At 34.8% G+C, this 17,585-nt stretch overlaps 1 protein-coding gene across 1 annotated transcript; it reads right to left on the bottom strand.

The window, feature by feature from the left end:
- Positions 1-25: 25 nt before the first annotated feature.
- LOC103840598 (phosphoenolpyruvate carboxylase 4) lies at positions 26-6,125 on the bottom strand. Its single transcript, XM_009117095.3, has 20 exons — positions 5,636-6,125; positions 5,080-5,243; positions 4,818-4,932; positions 4,571-4,648; positions 4,417-4,485; positions 4,261-4,339; positions 4,104-4,180; positions 3,918-4,013; positions 3,627-3,768; positions 3,409-3,540; positions 3,219-3,286; positions 2,860-3,126; positions 2,525-2,650; positions 2,346-2,447; positions 2,126-2,272; positions 1,867-1,965; positions 1,666-1,754; positions 1,398-1,524; positions 1,103-1,309; positions 26-1,005 (listed from the first exon to the last, which is right to left on the bottom strand). Exons 1-20 carry the CDS (start codon positions 5,789-5,791, stop codon positions 181-183), a joined length of 3,165 nt encoding a protein of 1,054 aa, XP_009115343.1. The 5' UTR covers positions 5,792-6,125; the 3' UTR covers positions 26-180.
- Positions 6,126-17,585: the final 11,460 nt, after the last annotated feature.

Genomic DNA, 17,585 nt, shown 5'->3' with positions numbered 1-17,585 from the left:
CTTGTCTCATTAAACTGTCTTGGTCTCGTGATTAAAATGGTTCTTGATTATTATAATGCACTCGATTACTTAAGATTCAACAGTTGGCAGAGTACATAAAAGCAGTAAAAGCAAAGAAGCAGATGGATGAAACAAGGAGAAGTAGTTCAAACCACAAGCAAATTCAGACCCGAGTGTTTTTTAACCAGTGTTCCTCATTCCAGCTGCAATGCCGTTGATGGTGATGAGCAATGCATCCCTGAGCTTGATGTTGTCAAGATCACGTCTTAGCCTCTTGAGAATCTCAACCTGCAGCATGTTCATTGGATTCAGATACGGAAGTCTACTCTCTATCAGCTTCTTCAGGCTCCTGTTGTTCTCCGAGAGCTTTTCATGTCCACTTATCACAAGCACATACTTCTCAGTAGTCAGCAATTCCTTCCTGAGCTCACTACCGAGTCCTCTTCTGCTCTCTGAGACAAGCTGTTCATCGTAGTGTTTGGCTATTGGGATATCTGCTTTCGCTAACACCATCTCGATAAGGTCTATGGTTGACTGAAAGAAGGGCCATTCCTTGTACATTGCTTGGAGATCATCAGCGTGACCCTTCTCACAGACTCCTTTCAGACCAGCTCCTACGCCTAGCCAAGCTGGAAGCACAAACCTTGTCTGTGTCCAAGCGAAAACCCATGGGATAGCTCGGAGATGTCCAATACCAGTTGAGCTCTTTCTTCGTGTTGGCCTGCTTCCTATGTTGAGGAAACCGAGCTCGGCCTGAGGTGTTGCCTCTTGGAAGTAAGAGAGGAATTCTGGGTTTTCATACACCGTGCTCCTGTAGTTTTGGCAGCTGATGTTGGAGATATCTTCCATTAAGCTCCTCCATTTTTCTTCTCGAGGTGGCTGAGGAGGTTCCAAAGTAGCAAGCAGTACTGCGGTTGTGTAAATCTCTAGCTGCCTAACAGCCGTCTGTGGTATCCCAAACTTGGCTTGCACCATCTCACCTTGCTCTGTGGAACGCAGAGTACCCTGCAATTTCAAAGCAAGACTGCCTTAGAACTGCTGAAAAGCGAAACCCCAGTCCATTTAGTATAACTAATTTGTGGCGGCTTATAGTTTAACTCACCATCACTGAACCTGGAGGCTGGGATTGTATGGCGAGATAAGTTGGGCCACCACCTCTCCCAATACTTCCTCCTCGTCCATGAAACAAGGTAACTTTGATGCCAAATTCATTGCAAGCAGCCACAACATCCTCCTGGGCTTTGTATAGTTCCCATGCTGCAGTAAAGCGACCAGCATCTTTTCCAGAATCAGAATATCCGACCATCACCTGCATACATGTTTATGTTTTCAAGGCTATTAAGGTACAACTGGCGCAGCCTCCAAAGATGGATTTGGTTGCAATTAAGTATACACACCTCTTGGTGTCCAGTGTGGTTCTTTTCGATGTGTTCTCTGTACCATTCAATTGATAGCAACTTCCTTATCACGGAGCCAGCGCCTCTTAAATCCTTCACCGTTTCAAAAAGAGGAACCACTCGCAGTCTATCATGTAACAAAAACAAATCAGCATACCAAGTAATTATGTCATCAAAATATGTAAGACACAGACACAACCATTCATGATAGCAGGCAGACATGCAAATTGATAAAGAATGAAGTGTTTCTTCAAGAAATTACACTCACGTTCCAGCAGGACATGGTCTTCCCAGCTCTCCAGTGACGGCAAGACGTGCATCTTTCTGTAGAAGTTCCACAGCGAGGACATCACTTGCCTACAAGTTGCAACAAATTAATGGCATCATTTTTGCTGCGGATCTAAAATAGTTACTTGTCCACATTAGCCTTAGAAAAGAGTTGACTTTAAAAGACTCAAATCTATCATACGTTTGAAGCCATGGAAATCACGTAAGCTCCAAGTGATTCACTTCCTAGCTCAGCAGCAACTCGAAAAGTGTCTAGTACTTCTTTCACTTCAGGACCGACCTGCAACAGTTCAATGATTTTGAGGACTGTGTTGCAAACATAACGTACAAGAGATGTGATGGGAGATCACTTTTGTATCATACTGGGTTTACTTGAAGTAAACGCATAAACATTCAAGTTATTAACATAAAAAAAAAGCCCACGGTGAGTGCTCGCTGACCTCAATATTTGGGGGGACAAGAGGACGTTTCCCTTTCAATTCTCTTGTCAAGAACTCGAGCTTCTTCTCTTCATCCCATTCACTATATGTGCCCATGTCCAAGTATATTGTAATTGCATCCAAAGCTTCAGAATGCTTTGCAGCTTCCTGAATAATTAAATCTTAGATCAGACAGAAACAACAGAAAAGGAGCCAAAACAACAAGCAAGAAAAACGTTACCTGTCGTAAATCAAGTTTCATCAAAACCATGCCGAAAGTAGCAACTCTACGGATCAAATCAGCAAGCCGGCCATCAGCTAGAACTCCGGAATCAGATGCATGCTGAGAAAATAGTAATTTTCAGTTAGAAAGGTAATGATATTTAATGGGAACTCAATTTGCATGGAGCAAGATCGTACCAGAGATTCATAGCAGAGAAGTAATGGTTCCAGAAGTTGGTCTGATGTTTCATAGTAGTCCCAAGGATCATATTCACAAGGAAGACCCTCAAGAAGAAGTTCCAGAAGTCTTCGTGTCTTCAAAAGCTGTAATCACAGATCAGTACAAGTGAGTGGTTTTAAGCGAGAATTTACAGTTTATCAATATGGTTATAAATTTCTGATATTGAGATATTTTCAAATAAGTGAAGCAGTAGCTAAAGATAAATGCCTTTGGAGATATAAACGTGAACTCTTTCACATCTTTGGCGATGCTAATTCAGCTTAATGAGAAAAAAAGGAGTAAGGATCTGCACCTTTTCCTTTACTTCCCCAAGAACAATCCGATAAGGAGCAATTCCAGCTCGTTTAGGTGGAGTTGGTTCTAGTAGCTTCTGAAAGCTGGTCCTCCCAATCTGAGAATCAGCAAGTAGTTTCTTCTGAAGGAGAAGCTGTGAACTCGAGGAGGAAGAACCTCGTGGAGTAATACTTTGCTGAGAACCATTACAGTTGACGGAATGTCCATTTCCTGTCTTTATTTGCAAATTTGGGCCATATCCATCACTTGAAATGCCTTGAACATCCTATTTTAAGAAAGAAAATCAAGAAAACTATCAAGTACAGACAAACACAGCCAGACTATTTTTAATATGCATTTCTAAAACGAATGCTTCACCTGGCGACTGAGTGGAATATAATCTGTCACAGGAACTTCAAGCTTGGGATACTGTGATTCACCACATTCTGCAGGTAGGATATCAGAAACTTAGTAAGATGAGGCGTAAATGAAGAACAAAGTCTATATGCATGATTGAATGTTCGAAACTTTTATAAGAAGAGAGTATTCTACACATGAAATCCCGTACCAGCACATAAGGGAAGGTCAGCTCTAGGTGGAAGTTGAGTGGGTAGAGATAAGCCCTGCTGGTTTGGAAATTTTGGTTGGCTTCTACCAACATTCGTACCCCAACTTTCAAGGTCATCTTGGGCAGCAATTTCTGATCAGCAAATATATCATCTTGAATCTTTGTTCTCTCAAGAATCAAGAAAAATCTGAGTCATGAGCTGTCTCCCAGAAGCTTACCTTTTTCAAGAATTTCATCTGCCAATCTTGACAATCTATCACTGCATCGATTCATTGACAATTCAAATCTTAAGCTATCAATCTCTCTTATGTATAGATCGATAGCCATCCACCTAGACATAAGCGATACTTCTTTTGTGACCTGGAAATTTATGGGGAAAAAAGTCAATCCTGATATCTCTCTATAAAGCTAAATAGTAAGCCTATCTTAAATAACGCAGAACTCCCAGGCAAAGCTCACATTCTCACCCATACACAGATTATTCAGGGGAATAGTAACTGCTCGCTCACCTTTGCAGTGACATTTGGATTTCCATCTCTGTCGCCACCCATCCAGGAGCCAAACTTTATTGGGGTGCAAGTTAATGGGAGTGGCTTCCCCGTTAACTGAAGAACGCATAGAGAATAACATATTATCAATATCAAGACACTTATTCAATCACAATGTGCACATAAATGAGAAAAAGTAAGTCGGACCTTCTTCAAAGAACTGCTGACACGACGCAAGTAATGTGGTACAGCTTTCCAAAGGGATTGCTCAACAATGTTCAAACCTGACACATGGTAATAACATATACTTGTAGCAAAACCTTTGTTTAATTCTCAGACATTTACAAGTTTTTGATGAGAATACCAGCTCTAGCTTCATCAACAGGAGTAGGCTTCTGACGTCTAAGTTCATCAGTCTGCCACAGCGAAGTTATCTCCCTAACCTTTTAAACGAAATAAAATTATTAGATGTAACGCTTCAGCAGAGAAATTCTAAGTAATATTTTGTGGAAGAGAGTACCAGATCCTCAATGACCGTCTCTCGATCTTCAAGCCCAAGGTCTGGTCTATCGTTATATTCAAGAAGATGCTGTAAAATGTACAAAGACCATAAACCTAAAATTGCTTGCAAACATGTATATATTTATCAATTTTCAGCATTACTGATAACTCACAGCCATTCTGATATGTTTGTACTGCAAGGTTCTCCGGTTAATTTGAGTGGGGTGTGCAGTAAGAACAATTTCAACCCCCTGCATTGGATAAATAAGTTAGAAAACAAGTATCATACTGTGGACAAGCAAAATGACTTCACTTTGAACTCAATCTTTCAGTTACAAGATACCACCAGTTCATCAGAAATATAGAAAAGTGAGTGTCAATGATGATAGAGTAACAGCGAGTAGAACAATGAAGCATAACCTGCTTGCAAACGGTATCATAAAGCTCATCTGGGGAAACACCACTTTGCAATAGGTTACTGAATACGTCGTTGCATGATCTTGAAAGCTGTGGAAGGTTACGGACTCTACGAACTCTGAAAACAAGAAACATTTTGCCTAAAAGATAAAAGCAATCTTTCAAACACACAAAGCTTCTCCAAGTATCCACACACTTCATCTTTTGATAACGACTTAAAAACATTTTCGTTCTTTTTCACATGCGCATGTCAACTATAGCTAACCTGTGATGTGTCTCGGCAATTCCCATCAAGTTGAGAAAATGGCTGAAGGCACGAGCCAGCGTCAGTGCTTCCTCCAGTGACATGTTTGATATTTCAGAAGTCAGCTGCGTCTCCAGAAGCTCCGCCGTGTCTTCGATACCAGCCAGACGAAGATTTAACGCACTCTGAAACGTAAAGGCAAACCAAAAATAGTATCATCACTCGATAGTGCAAGAATAGTAATATTATATGCAGTGGACAGGATATTCAAAAAGAATATTCCAGATCTAAAACGAATCTATCCAGAAAAGCTATAAAACAAACAGTAATCTTCAAACATTCTTGATCCGAGAGGATTCTCAACAGTGTAAAACAAACACAATCACGAAATATCGAAGACCTCAAGCGATTCGAGTAAGACTTCACCTACCTAGCGTCCTACGTTTCCATTTCCTCTCAAAACAAACCGATCGCAGTCTATAGAAATCGTTTTACGGAACGATCGGAGTAGAACGTTACCGCTTCTCGACGAAAAATCACAGAAGAGCTTCGAGAACAGAGAGAGAGAAGCAAAAACCTGAGCGAGAACACGAGTCCGTTCGATTTTCTCCATGAAATCGGAGCCGACTTCTCTCTGCAAGACGTCGTTGAAGAGACTGCCGAGCAGCTTGCAGTCATCTTCGAAGCTTTGGAACGAAATCTCCTCCGCGATATCGTCCGTCGTATCCGTCATCGAAAGACTGCTTTGACCGTCGAGTAGACCTTGGAAAACGAAAAACAGTGTGGAGAGTGTGAAGGGGAGAGAGAGAGAGTCTTTGTTGCTGTGAAAAATGCCGTACAATCGAGTGATATATATGGTCTGTTGGAAGTGGGTCCTACGCTCTCAGATGACGACACGTTGCGGTTTTTAGCAACTGTAAATTGGCGGTGGCAATGTGTTGGATTCCCGAAACTACGGGGGATTTTAATTTGATTCTCCATGTCCCAATTTTTCAACACTAGTTTAATAGTGTAAGTTATGAGAATTTTATTAGAACAGATCATTTTATTTATCTTACAAGAATTCACGTGTAATAATTGTATTTTCACTATTATAAACTATTAGAGCATTTTTCCGCGCCACGCGTGGAAAAGTGGATTCATGGTGTACTCCTCGATGATAAGTTTCAATGTTTCTGTTTGTAATAGGAATGTGTTGATGGTGTACTCCCCGATGATAAGTTTCAATGTATTGTATGTAATAGGGGTACTGATTTATTCAAAATGAAGAGAAGCTTGAGTGCCAAGCTTTATTCAGAAAAACCATTGTTGAGAAATACTCCCTCTGTTTTTAAAAGATGCATATTCTAGACTTTTCACATATATTAAGAAAACTCATTAAATATACATTGGTTTTTGTGAATAACAATTTTCCATAACTTTTACCCAATAGAAATTCAATAAACACCATTAATGTTTTTGAAAGTTACAATTTTTCATAAAATCATACATTGAAAAGGTAAAAAATATATCTTTTTGAAACAATTTTTTTTCCAAAACATACATCTTTTGGGAACAGAGGGAGTAGTTGGAAGGAATGTAACCAGAGAACTGGTTGCCTGATGAATAAATAGATTTCAGACCGGTTGACCGGTTAATCTCAGGTATGTCACTGGATAAAGAGTTTGTTCATTATGCTAATGGTGCGTAAAGCCGAAAAGTCCATTAAGGGTTCTTGAGTATGAGTTATATGAGGCACTAACGCAGTATCGTTTGTTATGTTTGACTGGATCGTGTATCTTTATTATTCCTGAACTATTATTACTTAACCAAAAATATATAAGATTTGAATGCTCGTAACCCGTTTGCGTAAAGCCAAAAACAGTAATGTTTTAGATCACAATATTTAAAAAAAAAAATTAATATATGTGAATGAATACGTAATATATATAATCCAATCCTCCAAACATCCAAACATCAATGATGTGGAAATATTCAAACATCACATATTCATTATAGTTCATTTGACAATGTATTTGTATTAATAATTAATTTTTTATTAATTATTATTTTCAGCTTTTTTTGTGAATATATATTTTCTAGATCAGTTGACAAAAAATCAATTAAACATTTTTTAACTTTATATAAAACATAGTTAAAAAAAACTTTATATAAAACATAGTTTAAAGTTCAAAAATATAACAAAGCTTTTATATTAAAACTAGGTGACCGGCCCGCACCCTGTGCAGGCATAAGAACATGATCGGTCCGCATCCTGTGTTCTCTCTCGGTCCATACCTCAGGAGAGGGAACACAGTAACACCAGTATGAAGAGGCAGATATTGTGTGTGTGTATAATTGCAACGTCACAAAATATTTTGTGTGTTTACGAAGATACTTTCATTCAAAAAATGGAATAAATAGTGTATAGTTTTAGAAGTAACAGATTTTATATTATCATTAATTAGAATTGTATTGTATATGTTTCGTAATTCTTTATTTTAGGTGAATAATATTATTTTTCCATAAATAATAAACAAACATTTATGAAGACATATTAAAAGAAAATATAATAAAAATCAAAATATTATCCATAAATAATATAAATTATAAAGTACATTTCTCGATAAAGAAAGCAAATTCAATTAGAAACTTGCAAAAAAAATTAAATAAATTTTGTAAGCAATTTGACGGGTTAACATTGTTTGATAGATTTATAAATTTCTAAATTTTATTGAACATGAAATAATATTAAATTGACATATCGTCATCGGTCTCCTAACTCATCACAACCCATCTAGCAAATACAAAAAATAAATAATTGCAACAGTTTATTCATTTTAAAATTTGTATTTGAAAAAAAGTTGACTAAAATTACGTATCGTGACTACGAAATATTCTGAAAAACTTGTTTGTAGACAACATTCAATATTTTTGTCTGCGGCTTCCCTTCTTTACCAGTTATTAGGATTTTTAATCCAGATCTCGACTTAACTCTTGAAAGTGAAACTTTGCCTTGCATTTTGTAAGCATTTTATAAATTATTTTAAAATTATGATAAATTTATTCTTTAAACAACGATAAATAATTTAAAAATAATATTAATAAACATTTTTGGATTTTGTAATATTAAAAATAGTTATTATATAATTATATTCGAATATAATTCATCAAGTAGAGTATAAAACTATTATAATTATTTTATATAAAATTTCGTTCATTGTATTTTATAGTTTATAAATATTAAAAGTAATAAATAAAACATTATTAATCTTTCTATAATACTTCCAAGGTAAAGTGGGTGGCAGAGTCGATGAAAGTGGGTGGCAGAGTCGATTCATCAAGTAGCATATAATACTTCCAAGGCAAAGTGTATGGCAGAATCGATGAAAGATGAGGAGCCTTTGCGTCTAAACACATTTTTCTTAGCACACAAGCAGCATCGTCGTAATACCTTAATAGTATGAGAGGAGATATTTGTGAATAATACTTTAAAGAATGAAAAGAGAATGTTTGTATTTTAAGACCTTAGGTGTCTCATATATATATACAGTCGATTTATTTCTCATATTAATGACGCACAATATTTTGCACAATAAATAATAAAATCGTTTAAAGAAAGATATTAAATATGTATTGTCAAAAAATGATTTGCATATGATATGATTTTAACTTGCGCAAGTAATCAATATTAGAAATGTAAGTTATTAAAAACAAACAACCTAATTATAAACATTAAAATATTTTGTAAGCAATGTAATAAATATGATAACAACATACGCAAGTTTACCGTTTGAATAATAAGGAAAGTTTTTAATATTTGTCTTAATTCTAAATCTTGCCCAATGGTAAACTAAATCGATAATATTTAATGATTTCAACTTGCGCAAGTAATCCATATTGTGAATAAGTGATTTGCATATTTAATGATTTCAACTTGCGCAAGTAATCCATATTAGAAAGGCAAGTTATTAAAAACAAATTTTGTCAATAAGTTATTTGCATATTTAATGATTTCAACTTGCGCAAGTAATCCATATTAGAAAGGTAAGTTATTGAAAACAAACAACCTAATTAGTAGGGATGGGCACTTTACCCGATATCTGAAGTGGCACCCGAACCCGATCCAAAAATGCATGTCAAGTTTTTTATTAAAAAAATTAACAAAAACTTACATCCAAATTTTTTTTTAAAATAACTAAATTAATGCCTTTTTAGTTTTATATTTTATGTCTAAATCTATTAACCATTCAATCTATAAAAAATAAAAAATTAGTTAACTGAAAGTTATATTTTTAAATATAAGAAACTTGAGAAATGAAAATTTTAATTTTTTTTTTCAAAATCTAAATATCCGAATCCGATCTGAAATAACCGAATCCGAACTAAAAATACCCGAACCCGACCCGAAGCATTAACTGAAATAACCCGACCTCGAATCCATAAATAATATAAATTATGATGTACATTTCTTGATAAAGAAAGCAAATTCAATTAGAAACGTGCAAAAAATTAAATAAATTTTGTAAGCAATTTGACGGGTTAACATTATTTGATAGATTTATAAATTTCTAAGTTTTATTGAACATGAAATAATATTAAATTGACATACCGTCATCGGTCTCCTAACTCATCACAACCCATCTGGCAAATACAAAAAATAAATAATTGTAACAGTTTATATATTTTAAAATTTGTATTTGAGAAAAGTAGATTAAAATTACGTACCGTGACTACGGAATATTCTGAAAAATTTGTTTGTAGACAACATTCAATGTTTTTGTCTTCGGCTTTCCTTCTTTACCAGTTATTAGGATTTTTAATCCAGATCTCGACTTAACTCTTGAAAGTTTAACTTTGCCTTGCATTTTGTAAGCATTATATAAATTATTTTAAAATTATGATAAATTTATTCTTTAAAAAACGATAAATAATTAAAAAATAATATTAATAAACATTTTTGGATTTTATAATATTTAAAATAGTTATTATATAAATATATTCGAACACAGTTCATCAAGTAGAGGATAAAACTATTATAATTATCTTATATAAAATTTCGTTCATTTTATTTTATAGGTTATATATATATTAAAAGTAATAAATAAAACATTATTAGTCTTTTAATAATTTCGAGAATAGTTTCCATAAATTGTTATTTGTAATATTCGTTAGATTATATGGCAAGTGATGTTAAACGTCAATAAGTTAAACAATTCTTCCATATTTGGAAAACATATATATATATATAACAATGACAAATTAAATGGTAGAGTATGTAAACACCTGTTTTCTACCAGCGTGAGTTAGAACACCGCTGTATTTAAGAATCATAAGGACCTCTACAGGTCTTTATTATTCGCCTTCACCATCCCACTTCAGCGGTTTTAGTTGAACCTTCCTGTATATCCCTGAGAAATTTCCTCCCTTCGCCATTCCAAAAGGTTTTCTGCTGTGAGAAAATGACCTCATGAATTAAATAAAAAATGTATAATGTTAGCTTACTTATAAGATAGTATATTCAACAAAAAAAATGATATAAGATAATATTACTAAATGATAATATGTAATACTTTCCCGGACAATATTCAACAAAGAGAGAGAAAGTACTAAAGAACCTCTTCAAGAACTGCTTTAACTTGGCGAAGCTTCTCAGCATGTTCAATCAAGGTTTTCTGGATCACTATCACTCTCACGACCTGGTCTACATATAAAAAAAGGAAGACCATATTGTCGTTACCAGTATTCAACACATGAAAAAGATAGATCAGACATGCTTTTTGGAGACAAGACACAAAAAGGTGAGTTCAGAGTTTTAAAGATGAGGAGCCTTTGCGTCTAAACACATTTATCTTAGCACACAAGCAGCATTGTCGTAATACCTTAATAGTATGAGAGGAGATATTTGTGAATAATACTTTAAAGAATGAAAAGAGAATGTTTGTATTTTAAGACCTTAGGTGTCTCCTATATATATAGTCGATTTATTCTCATATTAATGATTTTAATATTTTGCACAATAAATAATAAAATCGTTTAAAGAAAGATATTAAATGTGTATTGTCAAAAAATGATTTGCATATGATATGATTTTAACTTGCGCAAGTATTCCATATTAGAAAGGTAAGTTATTAAAAACAAACAACCTAATTAGAAACATTAAAATATTTTGTAAACAATATAATAAATATGATATCAACATGCGCAAGTTTACCGTTTGAATAATAAGGAAAATTTTTAATATTTGTCTTAATTCTAAATCTTGCCCAATGGTAAACTAAATCGATAAAATTTAATGTATTCAACTTGCGCAAGTAATCCATATTGTGAATAAGTGATTTGCATATTTAATGATTTCAACTTGCGCAAGTAATCTATATTAGAAAGGTAAGTTATTAAAAACAAATTTTGTCAATAAGTTATTTGCATATTTAATGATTTCAACTTGCGCAAGTAATCTATATTAGAAAAGTAAGTTATTAAAAACATACAACCTAATTAGTAGGGATGAGCACTTTACCCGATATCCGAAGTAGCACCCGAACCCGATCTGAAAAACCCGAACTGAAATCCGAACCAAAGTAGCAAAATACCCGAACGGGTATTGAATAATGAGAGATTGGATACCCGAACCCGAACGGATAATACCCGAACCCGAATGGATATCCGAAGATAACCGAACATATGTATAATTAACCTTATATTTTTAGTTTACATCTCTCATTTTATATAAAATATTTATATTGATACTACACATACTTTAAGTTCATATGATATACATACAATTACGAAAAAAATGATTTGCTACTCACTTAAAATGCATGTCTAGTTTTTTATTTAAAAAATTAACAAAAAGTTACATCCGAAATTTAAAAATAATAACTAAATTAATGCCTTTTTAGTTTTAAAATGTTATGTCTAAATCTATTAACTATTCAATCTATTAAAAAAAAAATTAGTTAACTGAAAGTTATATTTTTAAATATAAGAAACTTGAGAAATGAAAATTTTAATTTTTTTTTTCAAAATCTAAATATCCGAACCAGATCCGAAATAACCGAATCCGAACTAAAAATACCCGAACCCGACCCGAAGTACAGAAATACCCGAACGAGTTCTACACCTCTATACCAAAATACCCGAAAATCCGAAATACCCGACCCGAACCCGAACGGGTACCAAAGGCTAAACTAAATCGATAATTATTATCCCCTAGCTATATATGGCTTAACGAAATCAACAATAGTTTTGGGCTTGTCTACATAAGTGATTGATTAAAATAAATGAAAAAGAAAAATTCAAAAAATCCAGCCAATAGAATTATAACGTTTTTTCTGAGAAGCTCTATATGAGTGCCACCTCAACAAAAATCACTAAAGTGACTTATCTTTTAATGTATAGGGGGATATAACATAGCTTGCATATTAGTCGTCAAAAAAAAAACAAAGCTTTCATATTAAAAAAAAAGCTGCAAAATATCTACTGCGAAATAAACACATTGACTGCATCACTTTCATTTTTTTCTTAATCATTTTAAAGTTTGATTGGTAAAACACAGCCATTCTCTGTGCCTACTAACAATCTTAGTTTCCTCATTTTCAGAGAAATGATTAAGTGCAGGCTCAGTTATAACATGTTCTGTTTAAGGGAGTATCAAAAGAAAAAAAATCAAGCAAGCAAACTAAAAGTTAAAGGCTCAATCAAAGATGGAAAAAGCATCAGATATAACAAAAGTAAAATAACCAAACATCAAACTTGAAGAAAAAACATTAAAAATGAGTGTAACCATCGTTATTTTAAGAAAGATAAGTTCAATGTTGCAAAACCAAGGTCTGAAAATGAAAAGAAATGAAGCATATAGTTTTAGTAACCATAAAACCACCACTAATCACACCTTAGCCACATTTAGCTCTCTTGGGCTCTTCTCTCTCAATGTTTTCAGCAGCCCTTTTCACCCTCTCACCATCGGATTCTTCTAAATTGACTCCAATATCTGGGTCTTCTGGAGTGAGCACCTTTGTCACAGTCAAAGTTTGGGTCTTGCCAGTCAAATTGTGGGTTGATACCTTCACAATGAACTTGCGAGTCTGGCCTATGGTATCAATCAGAGCTTGAGGGACCGGAACCAAGTGATCAGATCCTTCATCATCGTTGGCCTAACATACATTTAAACAATTATCACTATACATTTTTAAATATCTTGGGAGTATACAGTTAAATAACTAATCCAGACAGGTTTGTAACTACCTCGAAATAACTCTCAACCAACTCAGAAGCCTTCTTCCCAGACAGCTCATGACCAGAGTCACCAAGGAGCACAAAAACCGCCTGGTCATTATTGTCGTACATAGATATCTTGGCTAGGTACCTGTATTATGAGAAGATTAATAGTGAATGCATCGAACGCATGAGTATAGGTAAAATGAATCACTTACTGTGCAACACCAACAATATCACTCTTCCCACACTTTTTACACATAAGGGTGGTAGGCCCTTTGGTTGCCTTTGTGTGGCACCCACCACAGCCAATGTAATACCATCCCGAACCATGTACAACATCACCAATGGTTGCTATGCACTCAAACCAAGCAACCTGCACAATACTTTTAACAATTATATCAGAAGCTAAGACTATCCTACTGAATACTTATACATTGATAATGCACAACCTTAGCATCTGCCTGCTTCATATAAGAAAAGAGCTCGCCTATGGTCACTGTCTCAGTCTTAGTGACAACGTTTACATCAACTCTCTTAGCAACATCCAAGTTCGAGTACAACCTGAAGACAACCTCCAAACATCAATTGCGATACTGAAATAACAAAAACGATATTTAAAACAGGAATGCTTACCAATTGAGATAATCTCGGGTTGCTTGAACATCACTGTCCATAAATATCCTTGACGAAGCCATAGAAGAGAGAGATAGGGCACCTACAACAGTTGCAATGTTATAATACATAGGAAACTATAGTGTAAAACGAATCGTGGATTTATGCATATATATATCTAACATTTGTTATTGCAGAACCTATTGGGGTTTATCAACTATCAATTATTCACATACTTTTCAAATGTCTCATAGCTAATAAGCTCTAAATTCAATTAACGCAGGTTTATTGCTCAAAACTAACCTAACCAGATAAGATTCCTTGACCACCCTATGCAACTTCTTAAAATGATAAGAAAAAGCTGATGATACAAACCTCCGTATCGTTTCGGGTTTAAGGTGGTGACTAAGATAATACTCGCAGTTCCTCCAGACGCCTTGAATCTTTCACCAAAGTCTGAAGCAGCCTTGTCCCAGAGGTACATCTTCATCACCGGACCACTATAACATCCAATATACATGTGGTAAGAGAGTCGATATATGAACATGAAATGAGATATAGAGTAGCTTACTCATGTGTTTGAACATGAAGCAGAACTCGTCGGGTTGAAGCTATCTCGGCTTCATCTACCACTAGACTGTCATTGAGGACCTGCCCATTCACAAGTTTGATGTGGCCAACATAATCTGCAAAAGAAAAAAAATCAAACTCAATACTTTATATTTTATAAACCCAGCCATGAAACCTAAGTACGTAAGACTGGATCAAAACATTATCATAGCCTAACAATGCTGGATATATTTCATCGAGTAAGAACACATCATATATGATTAGATTAAACATGATACTATACAAACAGTGAGAACTTACCATAAAGATCCCCTTTCAAGTCGCAGGCAGCATTGAACTCCTCATATCCATAGAATCGGAAACGGTCCTCAGGGAAACAAACCGAACTGTCCTCTAGATCAGAGAGGACAGAGGTCGATGAGAAGGTGATGGTGACACTTGGCTCGGATACCCGATACAATGTCTTGTTATTAGACCCGAAAAAATTATGGAGCCTGTAAATGCCACCAGCTCTCATGTGTGGCAAATAAGTGTCCATCCTCCCAGCTGGGATGAAGCCCTGAATAATAGTTTCCTGTTAACAACATTAAAGAGATTGAGTTGAATTAGAAAAGTTAGTCAGTAAATCTTTTAAAAAAATATATTATCATAAGCTTTGAATAAACGGCTTATACCTCTTGGTCGATGAGAAGCATTTCGAGACCGATAAGCAACTTCGTCCGAACATTCCGAGCTTCCCAAAAGTGGATCAACCGAAACCTTAACTCGCCTTCATGAGGTCCAAATTTCACATCTTTGGAAGACATCACTCTCCCAACGTTGGCGGAGACAATAGCTTTTCCCCTGACGCCAGAGGAGACAGCGGCTTTGCTTCTTACGCCTGAAGAGACACTGGTCTTCGCGGTCTGAATGATCGGACCTACAGAGAAATATGAGCGTTGCCATCATCATATAATTAGTTTCATCTCTGTAACACAATTGTATATGTTTTTGTATGTACCGTAGAAAAACTATTAGAAAAAAATTTACTTGTTTGATCTCACTGTCCTGAAACACAAACTCAAACTGAATAATTTTTTTTTAGGGTTATCAAAAGGATTTGGTCGGCTATATGATATCAGAAAAAAATCATTTTCTAATATAATAGCTAGAAGCACTTTTAGCAAAAATCAAACGAAACGATTCGGTTCTTACCATTAACACAATTGTATATGTTTTTGTATGGACTGTAGAAAAACTATTAGAAAAAAATTTTTACTTGTTTGATCTCATTGTCCTAAAACACAAACTCAAACTGAATAATTTTTTTTTGGGTTATCAAAAGGATTTGGTCGGCTATATGGCATCAGAAAAAAAATAATTTTCTAATATAATAGCTAGAAGCACTTTTAGCAAAAATCAAACGAAACGATTCGGTTCTTACCACAGGGATTCTTCGAATTAGGTGAGCCGATCGAGACGCCGGAAGAGACACCTCTATTGCCGCTGGGTTTGGTCAGACTTGGAGAGGATACCAAAGCATCGCCTTTGGCTTTCTTCGAGCGGGGATCGCCGATCGAGAGGCCGGAAGAGACATCGTGTGTGCCGATAGGCTTGATCGGACAGGAAAAGTTGCCAGCCTCACCGTCTTTTGGTTTCTCCGAGCGGGAATCACCAGAGAACGCAGATTTTCCGTTGGAACTCATTGCAATAGCGATGTACTAATGAGAATATAGAACGAAGTTTGATCGAAATAAAACTTCCATCGAGAGCTTTATAAATAAAATCTTGATGAGAAGAGCAAAGTGAATCCATAAATGAGAGTAAAGAGAGACGAAGTGGAGGATGTATTGTTGGTTCGAAGATCAAATCGTGAAACGGAACGGAGAAGAGGAAGATCAAAAGGTACCAAATTGATAGAGGGAAGTAGGGTTGAAAGACTGACGAAGGGGGATCTCGAGTCGGCATTTTTCGTTCTCCGCCTCTAGAAATAATGGGCTTTATGGCCCAGCTAATATCACGTCAAATTTTTATGAAACCGCGGGCTTCATGGCCCAAACCATATCACGATAGATTTTTTTTTTTAAATGCAAAGCCCAGATGACGTGTCAAAACATTATAACGTGATTGGTTGATTAAACTGTCCGACGTGGACAGCCTCTCTGATCAGTATATCGCCCTTTTAATACTTGTTTGATTTTTGAAAAATGACTGTGCTGAAAATTTAGATTAAAAAAGTTCTTTGTTAATCTAATAAATTATTTTCTAAAATTTAAGATTTGACCGTTTGAATCTTATGGTGCAATGCCAAAAATTTATAATTTGTTCCTCCCTCTTCCAAATTTGCGGCCTTTTCAATTTTACTTCCAAAATAATCAAAACTTCCCTTTATATTACAAACGAGCTAACAAACAAATAAAGTTCAAATATTTGAGATGGGTTTTTTTGGCTGGTAGGGTTTGGATTCTCCAGTATAAGAATTCGATCCGCTTTCCAAATTAATATTTTAGACGGATTGGTCAGGACAATTATCAAAAAGAATTACATAAAATATGTTGCGCTAAGCTTTATAGCTCAATTATTTGAAGGTAGTAATCATAGAGGATCATTCTCTAGGTCCGTCTAGTAATGATATTAGTATGGATAAACTACACACTAATTATTAATCCCACTAAAATGGTGAGGTCAGATATGCTCTCCAAGTCCTTTCCATAGTTATTTTAGTTTTCAAACATAGAGACAAACTCATCATAAAATTGATGAATATATAAATCAGTTTTGCAAATACTTTGTATTTGATGTGTTTTGTGACCCTAACATTCTCTTTTATTTTCACTCACATAGTTAAAATATATCATAGTTTAGGAAATATTCTTTTATGTTACAAACTTATATAATGTAGTATTTATTTATACTACTACATGAAAAAGAGTTATGATAACAAAACTTTGTAAACAATAAGATGAAATTAAGTAACAATGTTAAAAATAAACATTGGTGAAATAATCTTTAAATTAACGAACACTCAATATTAATGTTGCATTGCCTCCAAAGATTTCAAGCTTCTGAATCTGTTAATTGTTTGTATAATTATCATAACATAAAGATATCTGTATATAATCAGATGGCTCTCGTCATATGCTTTCGAGTGCTTTTGTGATGTTGCA

Source organism: Brassica rapa, chromosome A09 (genome assembly GCF_000309985.2).
Source record: "Brassica rapa cultivar Chiifu-401-42 chromosome A09, CAAS_Brap_v3.01, whole genome shotgun sequence".
Classification (NCBI taxonomy): domain Eukaryota; kingdom Viridiplantae; phylum Streptophyta; class Magnoliopsida; order Brassicales; family Brassicaceae; genus Brassica; species Brassica rapa.
The sequence above is the reverse complement of the archived record's forward strand: the minus strand, read 5'-3'. Positions and strand labels throughout refer to the sequence as shown.

What these genes read in the sequence shown, in the direction of transcription:
- LOC103840598 (XM_009117095.3), bottom strand. Translation starts at nt 5,791, where the DNA reads ATGACGGATACGACGGACGATATCGCGGAGGAGATTTCGTTCCAAAGC. An exon ending in AGATGAAATTCTTGAAAAAG is followed by an intron (nt 3,541 to 3,626) that starts GTAAGCTTCTGG and finishes TTTGCTGATCAG; the next exon opens with AAATTGCTGCCCAAGATGAC. An exon ending in ATATTCCACTCAGTCGCCAG is followed by an intron (nt 3,127 to 3,218) that starts GTGAAGCATTCG and finishes TTCTTAAAATAG; the next exon opens with GATGTTCAAGGCATTTCAAG.